The sequence below is a fragment of the Diceros bicornis genome, chromosome 24 (genome assembly GCF_020826845.1).
Source record: "Diceros bicornis minor isolate mBicDic1 chromosome 24, mDicBic1.mat.cur, whole genome shotgun sequence".
NCBI classification, from domain to species: domain Eukaryota; kingdom Metazoa; phylum Chordata; class Mammalia; order Perissodactyla; family Rhinocerotidae; genus Diceros; species Diceros bicornis.
In genome coordinates, this window is record NC_080763.1 from 34974299 (window position 1) to 34995947 (window position 21649).

Below are 21649 nucleotides of genomic sequence, written 5' to 3' on the forward strand. Positions count from 1 at the left end.
AGTACTGGTCTTTGGCAGCATTTAAAGTGAACAGAAATAAAGATCTAAGAGATCAGCCCCAATCTACCAAAAAGGAATTTTAAAAGACAAGTTGCACAAGTGGAACTGTGTTCATTCCTTTTGGAAGTCAGCCTATGGGTTGGCATACATCTAACTAAACAAATTTTTCCAATAGAAAAAATGCTATAAAAATTTTATTTCAAGAGTTATTAAATTGTATAACTTTTGTAAATGTGAATGCTTTAGTTTACACGTTAAATGTTTCTATTAGACTACATCTTTAAATATTCAATATTCTCTCCCAATTAAATACTATTGCTATCTAAAACCTTAAAAAACTGTACACCACTGGAAATGATTGTTCCTCATACTACTTTTTCATTAATGAAGCTATAATCATATTTTAATTTTTCAATTACAGAGATGACTTCTGAACATATGACTGTGACAGCTCAAAAATGAAAATGTAGCAGTCACATACTACTAACTTTGGATCTGTTCCTGAATTTAAAACTGCTGAGAGAGAAATGTCCTTTATAGAAAGGGCTTTATTAATGCTTAAGAAGCATTATATTCTCCAGTAAAGCTTGTACGTTTCCTTAAGGAAAATAATGTTTGCCTTCTGAAAACTGATCCTTTAGGGTGATGGTGTGTTTCTTTTCCTTTTGTAAACACAAGGATAAAATACTTCATTAAGCCATGAACCTTGAAAATAAAATATAAATTCTAAAAGAAACAAAGTTTTGCTAAAAAGATGAAAACTATCCAAGTTGGGTTTTTAAGGTTTTGGTTTGCCTTTTGAGGCGTGCTGTCCCCTACACCTCCCAGCAGGTCTGCCAAGTTTGCACACTCCCCAAAAGTAGGGGGTTAGCTTTCACCATCAAGTATTTATTCAGTCCTTCCTTGAAGTGTAAGTATCTGGCAGTGTATGGATTATGGACAGTTATCCAGTGCATATAGCAAATATTTTGAACTTATCAATCTTCTACTATTTTGATGATTTCTGGGCATTTATCTCTTGTTACAAGCTTAAGTTAGCACCACATGACCATGCAGGGTTTGGTTCTGGGTTTTTTTTTCCTCTTCTGTAATTCTGGTTTCTCAAGGCTGTTAATTTAGAGTCTTCTCAGCATCCATATCTTTCAGTGAAGCATATGTACACATTTCCAGACAAATAAACTGCAATCAGAGAAAATATTGCAGTGAGTTCATTATATTCTAGATTTTCAGAAGTGTAATGTTTTTCAGTTGAGCTTTACAAATCATGCATGTATAAAATTTTTCCTCATTAACTCCTTTTATTATGTATTTACATAATATGTGACTCCAAGGAGCCATCTACTTATGCTACTTTATTATATTGACTACCTGAGTCCATAAACTGAAGCTGCAGAAGAAGTGATATTAAATCTCTTAGTAACTAGTGAAAGATAGTCTGCTCTTCTTGGGCTGAAAAAGTAACCAACCTGCAGTCATCACCTCCAGCACTAATAACATGTCGATCACCACTGGTAAATCGAATATTTGTCACATGGGGTGAATGACCCAAGAACCTTTTGTGCTTCGCCTAAAAAAAATGAAAAACATCTGAGAGTGTGTGATGCACACAAAAGTCAAAGGTTCCTATCAGGAACCATAATCTCCATCAAAAAGGCTATGGAGAGAGTAAGCAGTGAGGACCACAGCCAGTGATTAAATGCTTTTCCAGAGTTAGTAATGGAGCTGCACTTAACACAAACCAGGTTATTTGGGCAGTCAGATGTCTCCAGGTACTCTGACTGCCTCTGAGGAAAAGCATTTGAAACTTGCTAACAGGTTAAAATTTCCATGCAAGGCCAATCACAGCTTTATTCTGGTAAGTTTGCAAGTACGGTGTTAACTTGGGGGCAGGGGAAGATAATTTCTAACAGCTTTTATTTCAGAGGAATGGATTTAGGAAGTTCAGAAAAAATTTTAGGAACACAAAGTATTTTCAAATCAGGAGACAATAACATTTTAGCTATTACATTATGTGGGAAAGAGTACTAATGATCAGATGTATAAATTGGGAGTAAAATTATATAAAATACTAAATCAAACACAAACTTACAAATTTTTCAGGACACGGGAAGTCAAATAACTTAACCATGCCAAAGTCATCTCCTGTTACAAGGCTGATTCCTGAATGAGATACGCAGGCACAGTTAACATCGGCTCGCTCAGCATGCCTGGACCAGATTCCCATAACTTCATCTCCTAGAATACTAGAAAGAAAGAGTGAAAGAAAATCCACCAGAGCAAACACAGATGGGTTTACCATACTAAAAAAAGAGTTTCTTAGTAATTAATCTCTTAAGTATCTAATTATGTTAAAGTACAGAAAGTAAATTATGATAAGGCAAAGTTATCTAGAGGCCCAAATTTCACCTGGGATGTTAATCCTCCCTCCCCACCTTTTCTTAATGAAATTTTATAATTATAAGGGTTTATAGATTAAATAATGCTTTAAAAATTCAATTAATACATTATGAGAGCTGACAATTTTTAAAATTAAAAGCAATGCTTATGCTATAGGAATTTGATGGCATTTTTCATTTTCATTGACTAAAAACATGGATACTCATGGTTACCTGTTACATTGCCAGCAAATTTTAACAAATTTATAAGGATTCATTTCTAACAGCTGCAAGATAGCACTCTTAGAGAAGTAATATGATTGCCCAATATATGTTTTTATTGTCTTATTAAATCTATGTTAAGGAAAATATCAGCATCTTTAAAGTCATAACTTTGATTTTCTTTCTTGAAAAGAACTGAGAAAGCATGGAAATATGTTCAATCACAAGGGGTCCCAGCATGAGCATATCATTCTCCTCTTAAGAAGTCAAGATATGGTAATAAAAACTTAAAACTCTATTAGTATTCCCTAGTGCAATGGCTCTAACTGTTCAGAAATAGGATTTTCCAATTTTCCTAACCGACCTTCACTTATTTCTTCCCTTTTGAATATATGAAATGTTTACCTAGTCCATGTAGCCCAAGTAATTCTGTTAATGGCAGCCTGATCCATAAGATGTTTTCCTGAAGGCACTTCATAGACATGCCGTTTATAGCAACCAGTGGAGACCTTTCATCGTATTAAAATGGGACAAGAATTCCATTATGTGAGAGGCAAAATCCAGAAGAAGTTTATAGTATACTAGCAATGTGCTACTTGATATACATTTCTAACATTATTAAGAATGTAAAAGATGACTACAAAAATCTGTTAGAAAAAATGGAGAAAAAGACTGATAAGAATAGGATAGTAAAGAATTAACGCAGAAACAGTGAACAGTAAATAAAGGCAAGAGTTCAGAAGCCCTGGCACTCAGGAGTTTTAAATGCATTCACTAACAAAATGTAAAAGACCCATTCTTGTCAACGGGGTGTATAGTATTGGTATTGTACCTGGAGATATCTGCTGTCTGCAGAGAAGTCCATTTGAATGACAAAGCTTGGAATGTCTTTGCAGTAGCTGATTCTGTTAAGGGTGGGGCCCAACGTTAGGTCGTAAAAGTCCACTGAGTTCTCACTAGAACCCACTGCCAGAAACCGGGAATCGGGACTAAATCTGAATGTAACAAAACATGTGAAAGATGCAGTAGACCACATGAACTAGTATAAACATTTAATACCAGTGACTTCCTTTCTAGCTCTCAAAAATAAGTATATGTATGATATGGCCTCGAACAGATTGACCTGATAGACACAACTGATTATGTATATATTTGTGTTACATGAAACAAAAAGCTTTATATTTCACTTCAATTTTAAATGGTTCCTGAATTTTCATCTCCTAATTCCTTTAAAAATACCTCAGTTTTTAAAAAGCCACTAACAATTACTAAGTTATGTAATTCACTAAGCTAGTCGGGATTCTTTCATCTGGAAAGATTGTGGCTTAATAGCAAAGACCACACACCAGCTTAACTCACCTCAGGTTATTAGATGAAGTGACACTACTTGAAGCTTGGAAGAAGTTATTTTAAAAGACAAATAAAATACTGTTTGCCTAGTGATCACAGGAAGCAGTATGGGACAATTCAGTCTTTCGAAAAATGCTCCATGAGTCTTGCTGAGGTACCTTAGGGACACTGGGGGGCTAAGGGAAGCAACCATTACTGTTGTATATACTGAAGTTCTGAGGAAGGTTTCATTTGTAAAACGGTTTTCACTCGTGAGCAGAGTGCATGCCTCTGACAGACCTGGATTCAATAATCACACAGACGTGCTCAGTAAATGGTAGCCTCTGTTAAAATAGGCTTAAGCACTGAAAGCTTCAAGAAAAGTTTAAATTAATTCAGATTCTGGGGCACAGCAGATGTTTAATGAATATTAAATGAATGAACTATGTATTCGATTGAGATTATTAAGAGAAAGAAGAGATGTTTGGGGTTATAACTTCAGTCTTCCAGGCTGGCACTTTTGAAGGGCAGATGGGAGAGAATTCCTGGCAGGATGAACTTACTGAACATGTCCAGTGTGATACTTATCAGACATTCCTCGAGTACTTGCTATTATAAGGCACTGTGGTTGGTGCCCAGTGGACTCATAATTTAGCAAGAAGTAAATAAGTATACAAACAGCCATATTTCAGGATATAATTTACAATGTGATAAAATGCTACTGGTACTAAGGACCTTTTTTCAAATGCAAGCTGGGTCATTTAAGAGTATACCAGCAATACTATTCCATTTGTTGACTAACCTGATATCATGGATTGCACATCGTCTATCTCTCTTCTTTCCCCATATTTTTAGAGAGCTCACCAGTAAAATAATAAATTCTCCATTTTTCATTCCAATAGCCACCATGTCCCCTCCAGGGCTATAACACACAGTACGAGCAGCATGTCCCAAATTCACTTTGTTTAACATCTTCTGCATAAGAATCAGAAGAGTCATAGAGAACCACATTAAGTAGAGTACTTACAAAGTAAACCAATTTCTCCCCCAAATTCTCAACGTAATTCTGAGATAGTTCTTTAAGTGCTAGCAATTTAGGACTTTTCTTCTTAGAAATTCTAACATCTTTAAAAAAATTGTTTGTACCTACTTTATCAGCAATATCCCATAGTCTCACTGTCCCATCTTCCGCAGCAGAAAGGAAAAAATCCCTGGAAGGATGTGTTGCTAGTCCCCATATGGGTCCATCCACATGACCATTAACTAAAATATTACATGCTGCATTTTTCTCTCCAACTTCAATTATTTCAGCATTCCTTGTCCCAACTAGTATCTTGCCCTGAAACACAAGTGGGACCAATGTATTTAATGTAATACAGCAGTTGCTCTTAATAATGTAAGAAAGACCCTGTTGCCTTACATGATATTGTGATTTATAATAAGAAATATATATTTGGTTTTAGTCCCCCTTTTCTGGCATAGGGCTCCTAAAACCCTTAGAATGTCGTAAGTGATGAGAGCCACAAAGGTGTCTTTTGTTATGTTAATGAGGTGACTTGGACCCCACCAAAGGATGGGGGCTGGTTGCCAGAAGACTCAACCAAGTAATTAGAGGGCTGGAACTTGCAGTCCTACCCTGACCTCCAGGGAGGGGAGAGGGGCTGGAGATCAAGTTCAATCACCAATGGCCAATGATTTAATCAATCATGCCTGTGTAATGAAGCCTCCATAAAAACCCAAAAGAACAGGTTCAGAGAGCTTCCCAGTTGGTGAACACGTGGAGATGCAGGGAGAGTGGCCCACCTGGAGAGGGCATGGAAGCTCCGCACCCCTTCCCTATGCATCTCTTCCATCTGGCTGTTCCTGAGTTACGTCCTTTTACGATAAATGGGTGACCTAGTAAGTACTATGTTTTTCTGAGTTCTGTGAGCCACTCTAGCAAATTAATCGAACCTAAGGAGGGGGTCATGGGAACCTCTGATTTATAGCCAGTCAGAAGTAAAGGTAACAACCTGGATTTGCAACTGACATCTGAAGTCCAAAGAGGGGTCATTGGAACCCCCAACCTATAGACGCTGGTCAGAAGCACAAGTAACAACCTGGGCTTGTGACTCGTGTCTGAAATGGGGGGTGCAGTTTTGTAGGATTAAACCCTTAACCTGCGGAATCTGATGCTATCTCCAGGTAGATAACCTACTTTCAGGGAACTTTTTGCTTTGAACTAATCTTAGTAGCAAGCCAATCATTAGCTCATGCCAAGTTTTCTATGACTAGAGGCACATCTGCATGAGCACTAGGCTGGGTTGCATGTCAGAGTCCACTGCATGTCAGAACTTTTCTCTAAGATAATACACCCGGCTTCTCCAATCATCAAAGTTTTGACTTTGACTATGATATTTTTATTTTATTTTACTGAGGTCATATTGGCTTATAACATTGTGTAAATTTCAGGTGTACATTATTATATTTCAGTTTCCATATAGACTGCATTGCGTTCACCACCAACAGTCTAGTTTTTATCCAACGACTGATATTTTAGTCTGAAGATCTTCAAAGAGGTGTAAGTGCATTAGGATATAGGAAGAAAGTATTGATTTTAGTTAAAAATAAGTATATAAGCTTAACTAATACTTAAAATACCAACTAAGGATAACACATGTATATAATCTGTAAATACATTGATTGTGAGTGCATGCATGGTCAAAATTTTTTATAGAAATGTGTGTTTTTAAGAAAAATGCAGACAGCTGCTCTAATCAAAATGAGTCAACTGGCAAGGAAATGCAATTCTACCATAGTTGAATTAGCAGATTCAAGAAAACATGGAGGTTTAAATACAGTGCGTGGACGGAGAAGAGCTTCCTATCTTGTGCACTGCAGTGTGCAGAGACTGCATATGTGCCAACAGTGGAACTGCAAAGAAAGCAGCAGGGAAAAGGCAGAGTCAAACCGGGAAGCACCTCCTCTTCTAAGTGTTATTCATCAAGTTGCAAAGGGTGAGAGAACCACAGGAATAACTGCTCTCTGTTTGCTGCTGCACCGTAATGGCTCAAAGAACATCTTACTTTGCCTCTGCACACAGAACGAACACAATCTGTGACTTGTCCTGTCTCAAGCCGGAAGGCTCGGCATCGCCTCAGTTCCTGATCCCACAGTTTCACTGCTCCTCCTTCTTTTGACCTAAGTAAATAAGAACCCGAACCAAAATAAGCAATATTGGCTATTACAAATAATTTTTATTGTAAACAAATACTGAATTATAAGAATACAAAAAAGGCCCTGATTATAACTTACTTCTTGTATTCTTCTAAACTTTCTATGGCAATTTTAAGATACACTGTATCTTAGTCAAACATTCAGTTTAAGCAAATTTCATTTTATGAAAATTCATTTTTCTGACATGAGCATAATTTTATTTAGACTCCCCATACACGTATCCTCTCTCTTAGTACTCGATTAAGGAAATGTACAAAATGATTTTTAATGTTAAAAGGATACCAGAAATGTAAGGCTAGATAATAGGATTACAGATGCTATAAAATATATTTTAAGGGCCAAAAGAGAAGCACATTTCTTTTCTACCATTATTATTAAAATATCCTACTGAGACAGATTTAATAGGCTACTGACGAGTAGGGGTGTGCAAGACTAGACAATGTGTGGGAAACACAAGTGTCAAAACATGCCCATGGAACAGAATACAGTCTCCTTTATGTGAAAGGCAAAAACTACCACATTTGGGTCTAACAAGTGTATGTGGGTTCTTTCAATCCTGTATTGAAATGCACTTACTTTTTGGTCATGTATACATTACATTTTAACATGCATATGAATATGTTGGTAGGAAATCAATTATACTATCTGGTTTCTGTTGGAAGATTGAAAATCACTCAGAAAAAGGCCTCTCTTCAGACTTAAATTTTGAGGTCCTGTATTAAACAATTTTATCTTAAGTTTGCCTCAAGCAAAAGCAAACAAGGCAGAGTTTGTTTCTAGCACCCTCTCACCCTTCTCTAATGCAGCAGTATGCATTTCATCCCTTAGTATCCAGTTTGAACAAAAAGCAGGCAGTCAAGACGGCAAAATTTCCCCCATGGACAGGCATACAGATATTAAGAAAATCAATTCTTAACTTGCAGGATAACTACCTCAGAAAAATTATCATCCCAGTTGTTGGACTTTAGATTTCTCTACAATGTGAAAAAATTGGAAGTGATTTAAGACCAGAAATAAGAATCAACAAGAAGGCACAAAAAAGGCAATAAGAAGCATATAAGGAGAAAGGTCAGAGAAGATAATCCGTATAGCCCAGAAATAAATAGAATAACTAACCACAAACCTCAGGTAGATCACAATGCATAAACATTCAGTAGAGCTGTAAAAAGAAAGAGAACTCACGGCCTTTCCTTGCCACCAGTCACGATAAGTCCGTCTCGCAGGGTGGTGTACATGGCAAACACAGGCCCATTGTGAGCTCTGGCCACGATTCTACACAATATGTGATCTTTCCACACACAGACATCTCCACTGATGGTACCTGTAAACGTCAAGTTATTCTGAAAAGGAGCGGGGAAGGGGAAGATAAACTCATCAAAAGTTCAAACAGAGTTCAAACAGATGCAATTCTCTATGTGAGTGCAAGCCTGTCTCACCTCCTTTGATACACAGAGCATGGTGTGGTGGGAGAAGAGTGGACTCAAGAGTCAGAAAACCTGAACTTAGCTTTGTCAGCCCCTTTTCTTTTCCAGGTCTGCTGCTTATTAGCTGGAATAACCTTAGACAAGACTTTTAACCTTTATGAGTATCAGTTTTTTCACGTGTAAAATGAGGGAGTTCAGTCTCTAATAATTCTAGTTTATATTGTCCCTTTGGATTGCCTCTCTCTACCTGCCCAAGAAATAACTTCAAGGTCATTAATAACTAAGAATGTAAAAAGAATAGGAATAGGAAGTGAAAATAACTTTTTATTAGCTTTGCTAAAGTATTTTGTCATAGACAGTAGAACTATTATCTATAGCATAAGTTGTAGTTTTTCAGATTTCACCAACTCATGAAGTTATATATAAAATTAACATTTGCCATGATTTCTTAAAATCAAAGTAGCAAAAGTTAATGCATTTCTGCAGTCAATACAAAATAAGATAAATTTGAGAAGGTAACAGAAGTTTAATAATGCTTTAGATCACTTCGAGATTGCAATTCTGATATAATTCATTTATGCGGAAACTGGAGAAAGCAAATCCTGCATCATGTGCTATTTTCCTCCCATTGTAGCTTCACTTTCAGAGCAACCGGTATAAGATCTTTTGCCAAAAACAATATGGAAAGAACCAATAGGAAAATAAGACTTTGAATTATAATGAAATAAACTGAGACTCTCTTTAATCTTTCCGAGAATACTAGTTTGTAGGTTTAATTTCCCTACAACAATTTAAGGTTACTTCAAATTCCTCAGCATTTATGCTTATTCTCTATATCCCATATGTGGATAACAACAATTCTATTTGTCAACTAGGTGCATCACTAATTCATGCCTCATCTATGATTAGAATGCAAATGCTTCAAGTGTAGAAACCAGTATTTTACTTCCCCTGCTCTTTCACAGCCCCTAGCATACAGGATACTCAAAGAGGCGTCAACTAAACGTCAACCCACCTTGTTATGAAATAACACACCCTTACTGATGGCACTGTTGCTTCAAACAGAAAAAGTCAATTATGACTATTTTAATCCTCAAGTTTATCTTCTATTGGGAATGAGCAATTGACTACACAAGGAATTTCATATGTAAAGAAAGTTAATCTACATGGGCAAATTAAGTGCCAGAAGCATTTGAATGTGTGGGTTTTTCTTCTGGAAAGGAATTACTGGTCTTATATTAAGAATTCCCAAAATATTTAACTGAAGTTTGACATGGCATGACCAATATTTTCAATGGTCTTTTTCTCAAAAAAACAAGTGTCCTTAAAGGTTCGAAAATTATAATTTTCTTCCTTCAAGTATTACATACCCACATAAACACTTTAGTGAAGAAATCCACTTAGGTTTTTTTGATGCACCAAAGGATTTAAAAGGCTTGGCCAGGGCAGGGTATTAAAGGAAAGATATGTGGATTATAAACCACAAGGCCAGAGGGGATGGGGGCGGGGAGGGAATGGCTCTTGAACACTTTTTCTATTAATACCAGCAATTCTGCTCTCTTGCTTCTTCCCCTGAATGAGAGACACCAGCCCAGAGTACTTCCAACTATGTGATAAACAGTGAGTTAAGATGACAGAAAGCAAAGGAAATCCTAAAACCCAAGTACCATCTTAAACATCTGAAAATTACATTTCTTGATTCATCTTTCTTTTATTCCGACAAATTTTTAGGACCTAGGAGATTTACGGTGACAATTACAAAATTAATGAAGGCTTTTGAGAATGGCAGTGGCCCAAGGACTCAACTGTTTCATCATAATCCTTCCTCATTAATTTTCTTTTCCGCTCTGTGATTTCTGAAAGTATCAGATTCTGAAAGATGAAGTACATGCATGACCAGGACATATCTGAATGATTAGTGGATCACAGTGCCATACACACAACATTGATGTGGCTTATGTATCTAAGGCAAGAAAATTCAAGTAGCTTAATTTACATAATTCAAAGTTACACTACCACACGCATTTTAAGAGACATACTGCACCAAACGCAACAGCAAGCATGGTCTGCATCCGGGCATCTTCCAGTGTGCTCAGCAGCCCTTTTTTGCTAAGAAGAGCCCTTCCTGCCAGTGTCCAGAACTTCACATGCTTTACTCCCACAGAGACAAACTGGGAATCTGAATCTGGTCGGAATTCTGCCACAAAAATACGTTGGTTGTGACCAGCTCTGCTGGCGATTTTGGCGCCTGGTAAAAAAGATACAACAAAATTATCTAGATTAACGTAAGAAAAAAGCTAATTTTTATAGGATCTAAGAGTTATTCAAAATATACAGTTCAAAAAACAAATGCTTATAAAAAGAGCGGGTATGTCCCTTGTACTGCTATCTACCAATCACATGATGTACAATGTAGAGGGTCCTGCTTACACATTTTTGCAAGTGATATGTGTATTTATGGAGCGCTTCATTATCATTTAAGGGGCATTTTAGATTTTAGAAACCATATCTTATTTTTTTTCTCTGCAGCTCTATGAATTTCACTTTTTTTTTTTTTTTTTTTTGTGAGGAGATCAGCCCTGTGCTAACATCTGCCAATCCTCCTCTTTTTTTGCTGAGGAAGACGGCCCTGGGCTAACATCTGTGCCCGTCTTCCTCTACTTTATATGGGACGCCGCCACAGCATGGCTTGCCAAGCAGTGCGTCGGTGCGTGCCTGGGATCCGAACCAGAGAACCCCGGGCCGCCACAGCGGAGCGCGCGCACTTAACCGCTTGCGCCACCGGGCCGGCCCCCTATGAATTTCACTTTTTATAGTAGATATGGAACAGAAAAGTTTTGTCTGAAATGTGTTAAGTAATATTGCCCTACCAATCGTCCATTATCACTTACAATGTACTTCATTTCCATTCTTGATTAAGATTCTCGGGGCCGGCCCCGTGGCGTAGCGGTTAAGTGCATGCGTTCTGCTGCTGCCGGCCTGGGTTCAGATCCTGGGCGCGCACTGACGCACCGCTTGTCAGGCCATGCTGTGGCGGCATCCCACATAAAGTGGAGGAAGATGGACATGGACGTTAGTTCAGGGCCAGCCTTCCTCAGCAAAAAGAGGGGGATTGGCATGGATGTTAGCTCAGGGCTGATCTTCCTCACACACACAAAAAAGATTCTCCATAACCAATCAAATAAAAGTTAGCAAAGACACTTATATACATAGTTCATTACTGAAAGAGTAGTGAATCATTTATATTAATAACTTTCACTAATTTATGTTTTCTGAACTTACAGTTTCACTGGGTTTTTAAAGTGGAACACACCTACAATAACACCAACTGTGTATTATGTATCGTGTAGGGCTGTAGTGAATAATGGTTTCAATTACCAAGTTAAGGCAAATATTGAATAGAGAATTCACATTACCTAAGTATTCTTATTTTTAAAAATCACAAAGAAAAAAGAATCCTACCTTCCTGCCATCTCCAAATGGTAATAGTATGTTCTGGGTCTAGTCCCACAGACAGCAAGAGTTTGCCAGTAGCACTGAAGCTGACTGCACACACTCCCTTTGAATGGTAGCATCTTAGTATAGATAAAGTCTGCTTGTTCATTGCATCCCAGATGTGGATGGAAGGGGCTGTAGCTAAATAAAGATAAAATCCAAAAGTTGTAATAGACCTATTACCAGTGTTTCCATTTCTAAGGCTGATGCATAGTCATCTCTGAAACATGGAAAAACATGTACCAAAGAAAGACTGTGTACTTAATAAAAAATAGCTCAAAACTAAGACTAAATTTTTAAAAAAGAAAAAAAAGGGAAGAGGAAGGAAAGGAAAGGAAAAAAACACAGAATACTTCTTCAGGCTATAGTTCAAATTGCACTTTTGAGAAAACAGCATTTAGGAAGGCAATGGCAATCACAACTTTAAACAACTCCTCAAAAATAATGCATGTTTTAGATACATGTTAAATTTTTATATAATTACGTGGAGAAATACACAAATATTACATAATAATTAAATACCAGGGTATATTCAGTACTTATGTTATCCGAAGGAGAGATGAAAAGCAAATTGAGAAAGCAACAGATAGGAAACCACTTGAATGACCTCAAAAGAAATTCCCAACCATATAGATATCTGGTCAAAAGCTAAGTTCATATCACTTTGTAAGACATAATTTTTTTTTTAAACAGGATTTTATGGGAGAAATAAAGCTGCTAATCTTTTTTTTATTTTAAATGTTTTCTTTGTTTTATAATTTTATTTACTTTTCCCCCCAAAGCCCCAGTAGATAGGTGTATGTCATAGCTGCACTTCCTTCTAGTTGCTGTATGTGGGACGCGGCCTCAGCACGGCCGGAGAAGCAGTGTGTTGGTGTGCGCCCGGGATCCGAACCCAGGCCGCCAGCAGCGGAGCACGCGCTTAACCGCTAAGCCTCGGGGCTGGCCCAAAGCTGCTGATCTTTTTAAAAAATTATATTTGTTGTTATTCACCTTGGGTAGCCGTGTCTACTGCTTAAAAATTTTTCCCAATTCTCTGCATTTTCTAAGTTAAAAAATCACAGCTTTGCATTGTCCTTATGTCATGAACTGCACCCCATGGAAATGAACAGATAAGTCAATTCAGCAGCGAATTCAGTCTCAGAACTTAAGCACTTTTAGTAAGACAATCAAAATACTGAAGTGCATTTGCTTCAAATTATAAATCTGCTACAAATATTGCAAAAATAGAGAAATGTTAAATAAGGCATACTGCTTTAAAATCATTTGATGCAGAAAGAAATTCTGGTCTCTAAAGAAAATATCCTGATCAATTTAGACTATATATTGTATATCATCTACAATTTACAGTATACAATGATACATTAAATCTAACAAGTTCTTCAAAGCAGTTAAAATATATTAAACCAGGAATTTGAGTATCATTAAGTAAAAATTGTTTAAAGATTTACGCAACTGTAAAAAATCAAAACTACGAGGAAATAGACATAAAATTTTACCATAAAATAAAATAGGATATTTATATGTAAAAAATTGACCACAATAATTTAAGTACTGGACTAAAATTAGAATGTTCGTCATTAAATAAAAGTCAAAGGAGGGGCCGGCCCGGTGGCGCAAGCGGTTAAGTGCGCGCCCTCCGCTGCGGCGGCCCGGGGTTCGCTGGTTCGGATCCCGGGCGCGCACCGACGCACTGCTTGGTAAGACATGCTGTGGCGGCGTCCCATATAAAGTGGAGGAAGATGGGCACAGATGTTAGCCCAGGGCCGTCTTCCTCAGCAAAAAAAAGAGGAGGATTGGCGGATGTTAGCACAGGTCTGATCTCCTTACAATAAAAAAAAAAAAAAAAAAGTCAAAGGATATGAGGGACTGGTAAACTTAATCTCAATACGGAATTTTAGGTGTTTTAGATCTAAAATGTAAATACATACTGGTAGATCACTCTCTAATTTTTGCCAGCGATAAATATTATACACGTCTTCTACAATATAGAAACATTTTTATATGTTTACAAAAAGCACTTCTGGGCAATCTGTAAACTACATATGCCTAAATGTGATGAGGTAGATAATGGATTTTCAAGAAACATCACTCAGTTCTTTTGTCTCCAAATTTACTATGCCACAAATTACAAAGAGTTCTATTTAAATAAAATTTAAATAGCAAATTATCTTTTTTTTTTGTGTGTGAGGAAGATCAGCCCTGAGCTAACATCCATGCTAATCCTCCTCTTTTTGCTGAGGAAGATCAGCTCTGAGCTAACATCTATTGCCAATCATCCTCATTTTTTTTTCCCCAAAGCCCCAGTAGATAGTTGTATGTGATAGTTGCACATCCTGCTAGTTGCTGTATGTGGGACACGGCCTCAGCATGGCCGGAGAAGCGGTGCGTCGGTGCTCGCCTGGTATCTGAACCCGGACCGCCAGTAGCGGAGCGCGCACACTTAACCGCTAAGCCACGGGGCTGGCCTCGCAAGTTATCTTAAGTAAATTGAATTACTGAGCTTTTCAAACTTTTATAAAAAATTAAACAAGACGGTAAGAAGCTTATACCAGAAATTTGTTTTAAAACATACAGGTATGACTATTATGGGATTGCTGCACATTTAGACTGTTCTAAACTTACACCAGTAACATTACACGACTTAAATCTGTGGAAATTCTCAAGGCATAACTTACTATAGCAAGATTAAATTATGTTATTAAATATATTTTATTTTCTCCTATAATTTGAAATGGTCATTCATTATGCTACAGTAGCATGGCTACCACTCTTTTTTTTTTTTTTTTTTTTGGTGAGGAAGATCAGCCCTGAGCTAACATCCATGCCAATCCTCCTCTTTTTGCTGAGGAAGAGTGGCTCTGAGCTAACATCCTGCCCATCTTCCTCTACTTTATGTGGGACGCTGCCACAGCATGGCCTGACAAGCGGTGCATCAGTGCGTGCCCAGGATCCGAACCCAGGCAGCCAGCAGGGAGCACACACACTTAAGCGATACGCCTGAGGCCAGCCCCTGGATACCACTGTTATTCCTCCCCTTCCTATAGGCCACCAGAAATGAGTGCCTAGCATGGGCCAGCAAGTTACCGGGGACATTTCATACTTTTTAATCCCTGCTTCTAGGCAGTATGTTTTCACATGAACTCAGGCTCAGAGAAGTTAAGTGACTTGCCCTTAGCCACACACAACTCAGAGCTGGCAGAGCCAGCAGAGGTGTGCTGTCGTCAGTACCCAGGTCCTATTCTTGCTCTTTCCATCATGGCAAGCTATCTCTGGAAAATCAGTCCCACTACCTTTTCATCACCATTCTTGACTCTTACTCTCCAGGATAGAGATTCCTTTAATTTACGAATTGGATCTCATAAGATTCAAAGTTTTAAAGGATATTCTTTCTCCAACCTCCAGTTTGCCTTTGATGCAGCATAATAAAAACTATATTTTAAAACAAAATTTCAATATAGGCCATTAAGTGTGCTAATTGTATTTTGCCCTTTAGTTTCTGGAGTGGACAACTCTTTGCTGTACACCCAGCATCCATTCCCTTTTTCTTTCTTTCTTTTTTTTTTTTCCTGAGGAAGATCAGCCCTGAGCTAACATCTGATCCCAATCCTCCTCTTTTTTGCTGAGGAAGATTGGCCCTGAGCTAACATCCATGGCCATCTTCCTCTATTTTATATGGGATGCCGTCACAGCACGGCTTAACAAGTGGTGCATTGGTGCGTGCCAGGGATCTGAACTTGTGAACCCTGGGCCGCCGAAGCAGAGTGCGCACTTAACCGCTTGTGCCACCATGCCACCGCACCTTTTTCTTTCTTAATAAAGTGCCAGTTTTATTCAGGAATCCACTCCTCCCTCATGTAGTGCAAGTGATACAGGGGAAAGACACTGCATGCTCACTGATTAGTTTGAGCACACTGTGATCACACTTTCCCGTACGCCCAACCCCCTCACACTCCCACTGCCCCACCCCCGACATCAGTGATTTAGTTCAGTGACCCAAATTTAAGCCAATCAGCACATGGTATTCCCCTAGTGTCGTCTTAGTACAGAGTTTGGCTCACGTCTTAAAATGACTCAAGCACGCTAAAAGGAAGAGCTTTTATGTCATGGATTTGAAAAGGGTTTTTATCCACTTTCCCACTGGATGAAAAAGCAAGGAAGCACGGAACTTTTAACTGCTACTGGCAGTCCTTTTATGACCACAAATGCAATCAGCCTTATGCATGCAGCCAAGGCTGTGGATGGGAAGTGGAAGAGATGGGAAGTACATCATGGAGCTCCTGATTCAGCAAACTCAGCAAACCAGCCTCCCTCTTCACTCTTGTGTGCTAATAAATTTCCTTATTTTCTGTCGTAGAGGGCACACTGTAGACCACTAAAGTCATTTAATGGACAGCTGACTATTGTGACAAACAGTGATCAAGGCCAGAGAGAGAGCTCTCTCTCCTTGATTTGCCTTAAGGATCAAAAATGTGTAATTCTTAGCTCCTGATACAGAGTCTTAGGTGGGCTGAAAAAGCTTTGTCAGAGACAAAAGATGTTCCCTTAGTGTCTACTCAAAACACATTTAATGTACTCAAATAGTAATTATACCATATCTTTTCTAATACATATATTTACTCTCCCACATTCCTAAGTGACAATTTCAAAACTTTATCCCCCACCTACTTCACCATCTCCTCACTCTCAGCTGATGAAATAGAGAACACAGAAGCCATCAGACAGGAGCTTCCTTCTTTTCCCACTCCCAAACCTACCAGTCTTCTTGCATTTGAACCTATACTCCCTTCATTCCTTATGTCTGTGGATAATTGCTCCCTGCTCAACTATTTCTCCCAAAGTATTCCCCCATTTTATTTATTTATTTTTTTGTGAGGAAGATCAGCCCTGAGCTAACATCCATGCCAATCCTCCTCTTTTTGCTGAGGAAGACTGGCCCTGAGTTAACATCTATTGCCAATCCTCCTCCTTTTTTTCCCTTTTTCTCCCCAAAGCCCAAGTAGATAGTTGTATGTCATAGCTGCACATCCTGCTAGTTGCTGTATGTAGGACACAGCCTCAGCATGGCTGGACAAGCGGTGCGTCGGTGCGCGCCCGGGATCCGAACCCAGGCCGCCAGTAGTGGAGCGCGCGCACTTAACCGCTAAGCCACGGGGCCGGCCCCCTCCCCCATCTCATTTAGCCAGCTGCTCAAGCAAAAAATTAACAGCCTGATTCCTCACTTTCTGTTATGCCCCCACATCCACTTCATTAGAAAAGACTGCTGGCTTTACCTTCAAAATATATCCCATATTTGTCTAGTTCTCTCCATTTTCACTCCTATCACCCTAGTCTAAAAATGTCTTTCACTTGGACTACTACAATAGCCTCCTAATTTTCTGATTATTTCTCTTTCCTCTCTACATTCTCAATAGTGCAGAGAGTGATTTCCTCAAAGTATAAATTAGATCACGTCATTCCCTTGCTTAAAGCTCCCCAATGATGAACCCTGCACTTAGCATGAATCCACACTCCTCTCCGTGACCTGCAGAGCTCTGCGTGACTGACTCCTCCCTCTCTCTCTAAGTTCACCTCAGAGGCCTTACTCCAGTCACACTGACCTTACTGTTTCTTGATCCTGCTTTAGGGCCTGCATAGGAAAGAGGTAAGATTACTATCATTAGAAGGGCCTGCTTGCTGGGCTAGCCCTTGGCTAGTGTGTAAGAATTTGATTTTTGAAATGTTCCCTATGTTGATAAGGTTGTTTTGTCCACCTGGGGCACTGAACACCTGCTTTCTTCTGGGAGCATAATACTACAGTAGCTGTGGCTTTTTGCCTATGTGACCAGCCCCCAGTAAAGACCCCGGTCTCTGAGTCTTAAGTGGACTTCCCTGGGCAGAAACACTGCACCTGCATTGCTGCATTGGAATACTGGTGGAGGAAGCAGGTTCTGTATGACCCCTGGGGCAGTGTGCTGGGGGAGACACAGAAAGCCTGTGCCTAGACCCTCCGCACTCCACCTGATGTGTCTTTTTCTCTTGCTGATCACTGTAATAAGCTATAGCTCTAACTGTCTCAGCGTCCTGTGATTCCTTCTAGTGAATCACTGAATACGTGGGTGGTCTTGGGACCCCCAAAACAGGCCTCAGCCCAGAGCCCCCAGATCACCTCTCAGATATCATTTTTTTGTACAATTCATGGCCTAGCTAAATGTTACCATCTCTGAGAAAAGAAACATTTTGTTTCATTGCCATCACCTTGTTTGTTGTTTTTATCACATTTATGACCATCTCAGATCATGTTATTTTAAAAAATTTACCTATTTATTGCCTGTCTCCTTCTAGAGCAGGAGTCAGCAAATTTTTTCTGTAAAGGGTAGATAAGAGGCAAAATTGAAGATACTAGGCAGGTACTTGTGTAACGATAGAAAAAAATTTCCACAAATTTTTTATTGATAAAATTCATTGAGTGAAGATTTTTATAAATATTTTGGGGTTAATAATTCACTTTTAGTGGGTTCAGAGTTCTTTATCATCAAAATTGACTACAAATGTTCGTCTGTTAATGATGATCTATAATAATTTTACACATTTCAACTTTGAAAATGTCTCACATAGGTACTGCCAAATACAAATACCAATCCATAAGCATATGATTTTAATTGAGCATATTAATCACTTGGAAGACATTTAGTTCTGTTAGGGTCTTGTCTCAATATTTGTCTTTTAGCATGTATTACGTTACAGAATAATCACTTTAAATTGAAGGTTGGGGGAAGTTCCTCAATTGTATAGTTAATTTTGAAATATGGAAATTTTCTTGGCACTTGCATTAAGATCTGAAAAATGCTGCTGGAACTGTAGTTTGAGCCCAGAAAATATATTTGCTGCAAATCTGTGTGGGAATGGGAATCTTGCTTCTTGTTTTAATTTTTGACAGTATGGGAAGTGTATAATGCAGTTTGGCATTACCTGTGATTCAAAGACTAGATGTCATCAAATGACTTTACCACAGTATAAGTCGCACATATAAGAACTTCAATTGTAATTTCAGGTTGAATTCATTAAGCAACATTATCAAGCCTGCAGCAAAAACTAATTTACAAAGCCATTCAGTTTTCCATAATAGAGACTGAGGACAGCTCTTCTCATTCAGAAAAATTTCAGTCTTGGCTCTGAACTCCAAACACTGCAATGACACTTTACTACCGCTAAACCACTGAACTGCTGTGGGGATAGGGTAAGTCAGGATATTCGGCCTCTGTTTCTAACATAAATTCACGGAACTGATGATGGTTAAGTCTATGAGAGCAAATGAAGTTAACTGCTGACTCTCAATAACAAAATACTGAGGCTCACTAACGCATGAGAGATTGAAATATTTTCCACAGACTACCTGCTGATTAAGAACACAACAAATAACCATAGACTTTAAATCCCTTAAATTTCAATAAGCTTCGTAAACTTAACCAACTATCCCTTTTTTCTGCTCCAGCTCCACACATATTTTTACCGCCATCAGTTGTAATACATCTTAACATATTCCACTTCAGGTTGTACTGAATTAATAATTCCTTAACTTCTTTGAAAATATTATCTTTTGTAGTAGTTCCAAGGAGATTACTCATAGAGGCTATATCTTCAGTCACTTAAAAGACGGCACTGATTCCTCAAATAAACAACTGGCAACATTTCTCAACCAATCAAGAGCCAAGGGAAACCATTCAAAATCATTTGTCTCTTTTTTTTTGTCTTGTTTTTAACTATTGATGCTGTTGCCAATGTCCTCAACTCTTTTAGCAACAGTTTTTCCCCAAAAGCTAACAGTCTTAAGTTTATTTTCCCTGGACACATGTTTACTGCAATCAAACATGACTTATTTAACTCAAGTCAGTAAACAACTTTTCTTGATTGGCTAACAAATGAACCATTGAGAAACTTACTTTGGTTGTAGCCTCATTTTATTTTTTATTTTTGTGAAGAAATTCTGTTGTGATGATATATTCTGTTTTAAATTTTCTAATTTTTCTGATTGTTTGCTTTCCTGTGAGTTGAGAATATTGTGATAAAGTTTAGTATGAAAATGTTGACATATATTGTCTTCTTTTAGCACAGCTATAGTATCATTGCACAATAAACATGTTTTACCCTCTAATTTGATAACACTATAATCCATACTTCACTGTGCCTTAAAAGTGTGACAGTCAAAGCCCACTTTCTTTTTTCCCCTTGTTTTGACATGATAGATACATACTGGTTAAAAAATAAAAAGTCTTGTAGTACAGAGATAAACATAGCACTCAAAATCTGTCAGGTTATAACTGCATCACTGCAATTTGTAGTGTGCCAAGCAGCAGGGCAAAGCAATGACAGTGTCATATACAGTCTCTGTTACAACTACTCAACTCTGCTATTGTAGCACAAAAGCCGCCATAGACAATATGTAACTGAATGAGCATGGCTGTGTCCAATAAAACTTTATCTATAGATAGTGAAATTTGAATTTCATGTAATTTTCATGTTTTGTGAAATTTTATTCTTCTTTTGATGTTTTCCAGCTATTTAAATTAATAAAAACTATACTTAGCTCATGGGCTATATAAAAACAGACAGCAGGCCAGATTTAGCCCAAGGGCTATAGTTTGCCAACCCCTGCTTTTGAGTGTAACCAAGACAGCAAGGACCTTGCTTGTGTTGAATACATTTGTAGGTGAATAGCCAAATCACAAAGTCATGCTTTTTACCCTGGAGGAGGGGAGGGAAATAGATACAAATCACGGGGAAATGTTTTCTTATCAAACTGCCAATTCGTACTATATTATGCAAACTGAAAATCGAGTTGAAAAAGCATAGTTATTATAATATCTAAAAACAATGAACATGCATTGTTCATCTAATAGCTTTTTAAATTCACAAAGTCATGGTCAGAATAATAATAAAAAGTCATTTTTAAATCTTTAAATAATCTGTTGATCTAATATGTGCAATAATTGGGATGGTATATAAAAATAATAAAAATATTTTTAGGCAATAAAATTTATTGATTCATATTTAAGATTAAGTTTTAATCCCACCTCCATTCTTACAAACTATATGACATTGGTAAGTTAATACCCACCATGAAGAATTCTTGTAATGACTAAATAGGTAACACATGTAAAGTGCTTACAAAAGCGCTAGGCACACTAAAAAGGTCAAAAAATATTAGTTTCTTAAAAAAACTATTATTATTATAGCAGATTGGGCTCAAGCATGACATTAAAATGATGTGTTTATTCTTCATTTAAAAAAAATCTAAGGGGCTGGCCCAGTGACGTAGCACTCAAGTTCGCTCGCTCCGCTTAGGCAGCTCAGGGTTCGCAGGTTTGGATCCCGGGCGCAGACTGACGCACTGCTTGTCAAGCCATGCTGTGGCGGCATCCCGTATAAAGTAGAGGAAGATGGGCATGGATGTTAGCTCAGAGCCAATCTTCCTCAAAAAAAAAAAAAAGGAGGACTGGCATCAGACGTTAGCTCAGGGCTAATCTCTTCCTCACAAAAAAAGAAAAAAAATCTAAAATAGGTTCAAATATCTTATTACTCTATAAAAATTTGGGCTATCATTACTAA

General features: G+C 38.0%; 1 protein-coding gene across 10 annotated transcripts in view; it reads right to left on the reverse strand.

Moving 5' to 3' along the window:
* Positions 1–530: 530 nt before the first annotated feature.
* EML5 (EMAP like 5) overlaps positions 531–21649 on the reverse strand; it is a 160063-nt gene continuing 138944 nt past the window's right edge. For 4 of the 10 annotated variants that reach the window (XM_058567495.1, XM_058567493.1, XM_058567494.1 and 1 more), the window contains 11 exons: positions 12029–12202; positions 10606–10814; positions 8325–8482; positions 6992–7106; positions 5077–5265; positions 4729–4901; positions 3430–3592; positions 3003–3106; positions 2090–2243; positions 1467–1567; positions 531–1179 (listed from right to left, as the gene is read on the reverse strand). In XM_058567495.1, coding sequence (XP_058423478.1) covers positions 1143–1179; positions 1467–1567; positions 2090–2243; positions 3003–3106; positions 3430–3592; positions 4729–4901; positions 5077–5265; positions 6992–7106; positions 8325–8482; positions 10606–10814; positions 12029–12202 — 1577 coding nt within the window. In that variant the 3' untranslated portion in view covers positions 531–1142. Of the gene's footprint in view, positions 1180–1466; positions 1568–2089; positions 2244–3002; positions 3107–3429; positions 3593–4728; positions 4902–5076; positions 5266–6991; positions 7107–8324; positions 8483–10605; positions 10815–12028; positions 12203–21649 lie in introns of those variants that run through there. The other 6 variants (XM_058567496.1, XM_058567497.1, XM_058567498.1 and 3 more) reach the window with 6 other exon arrangements.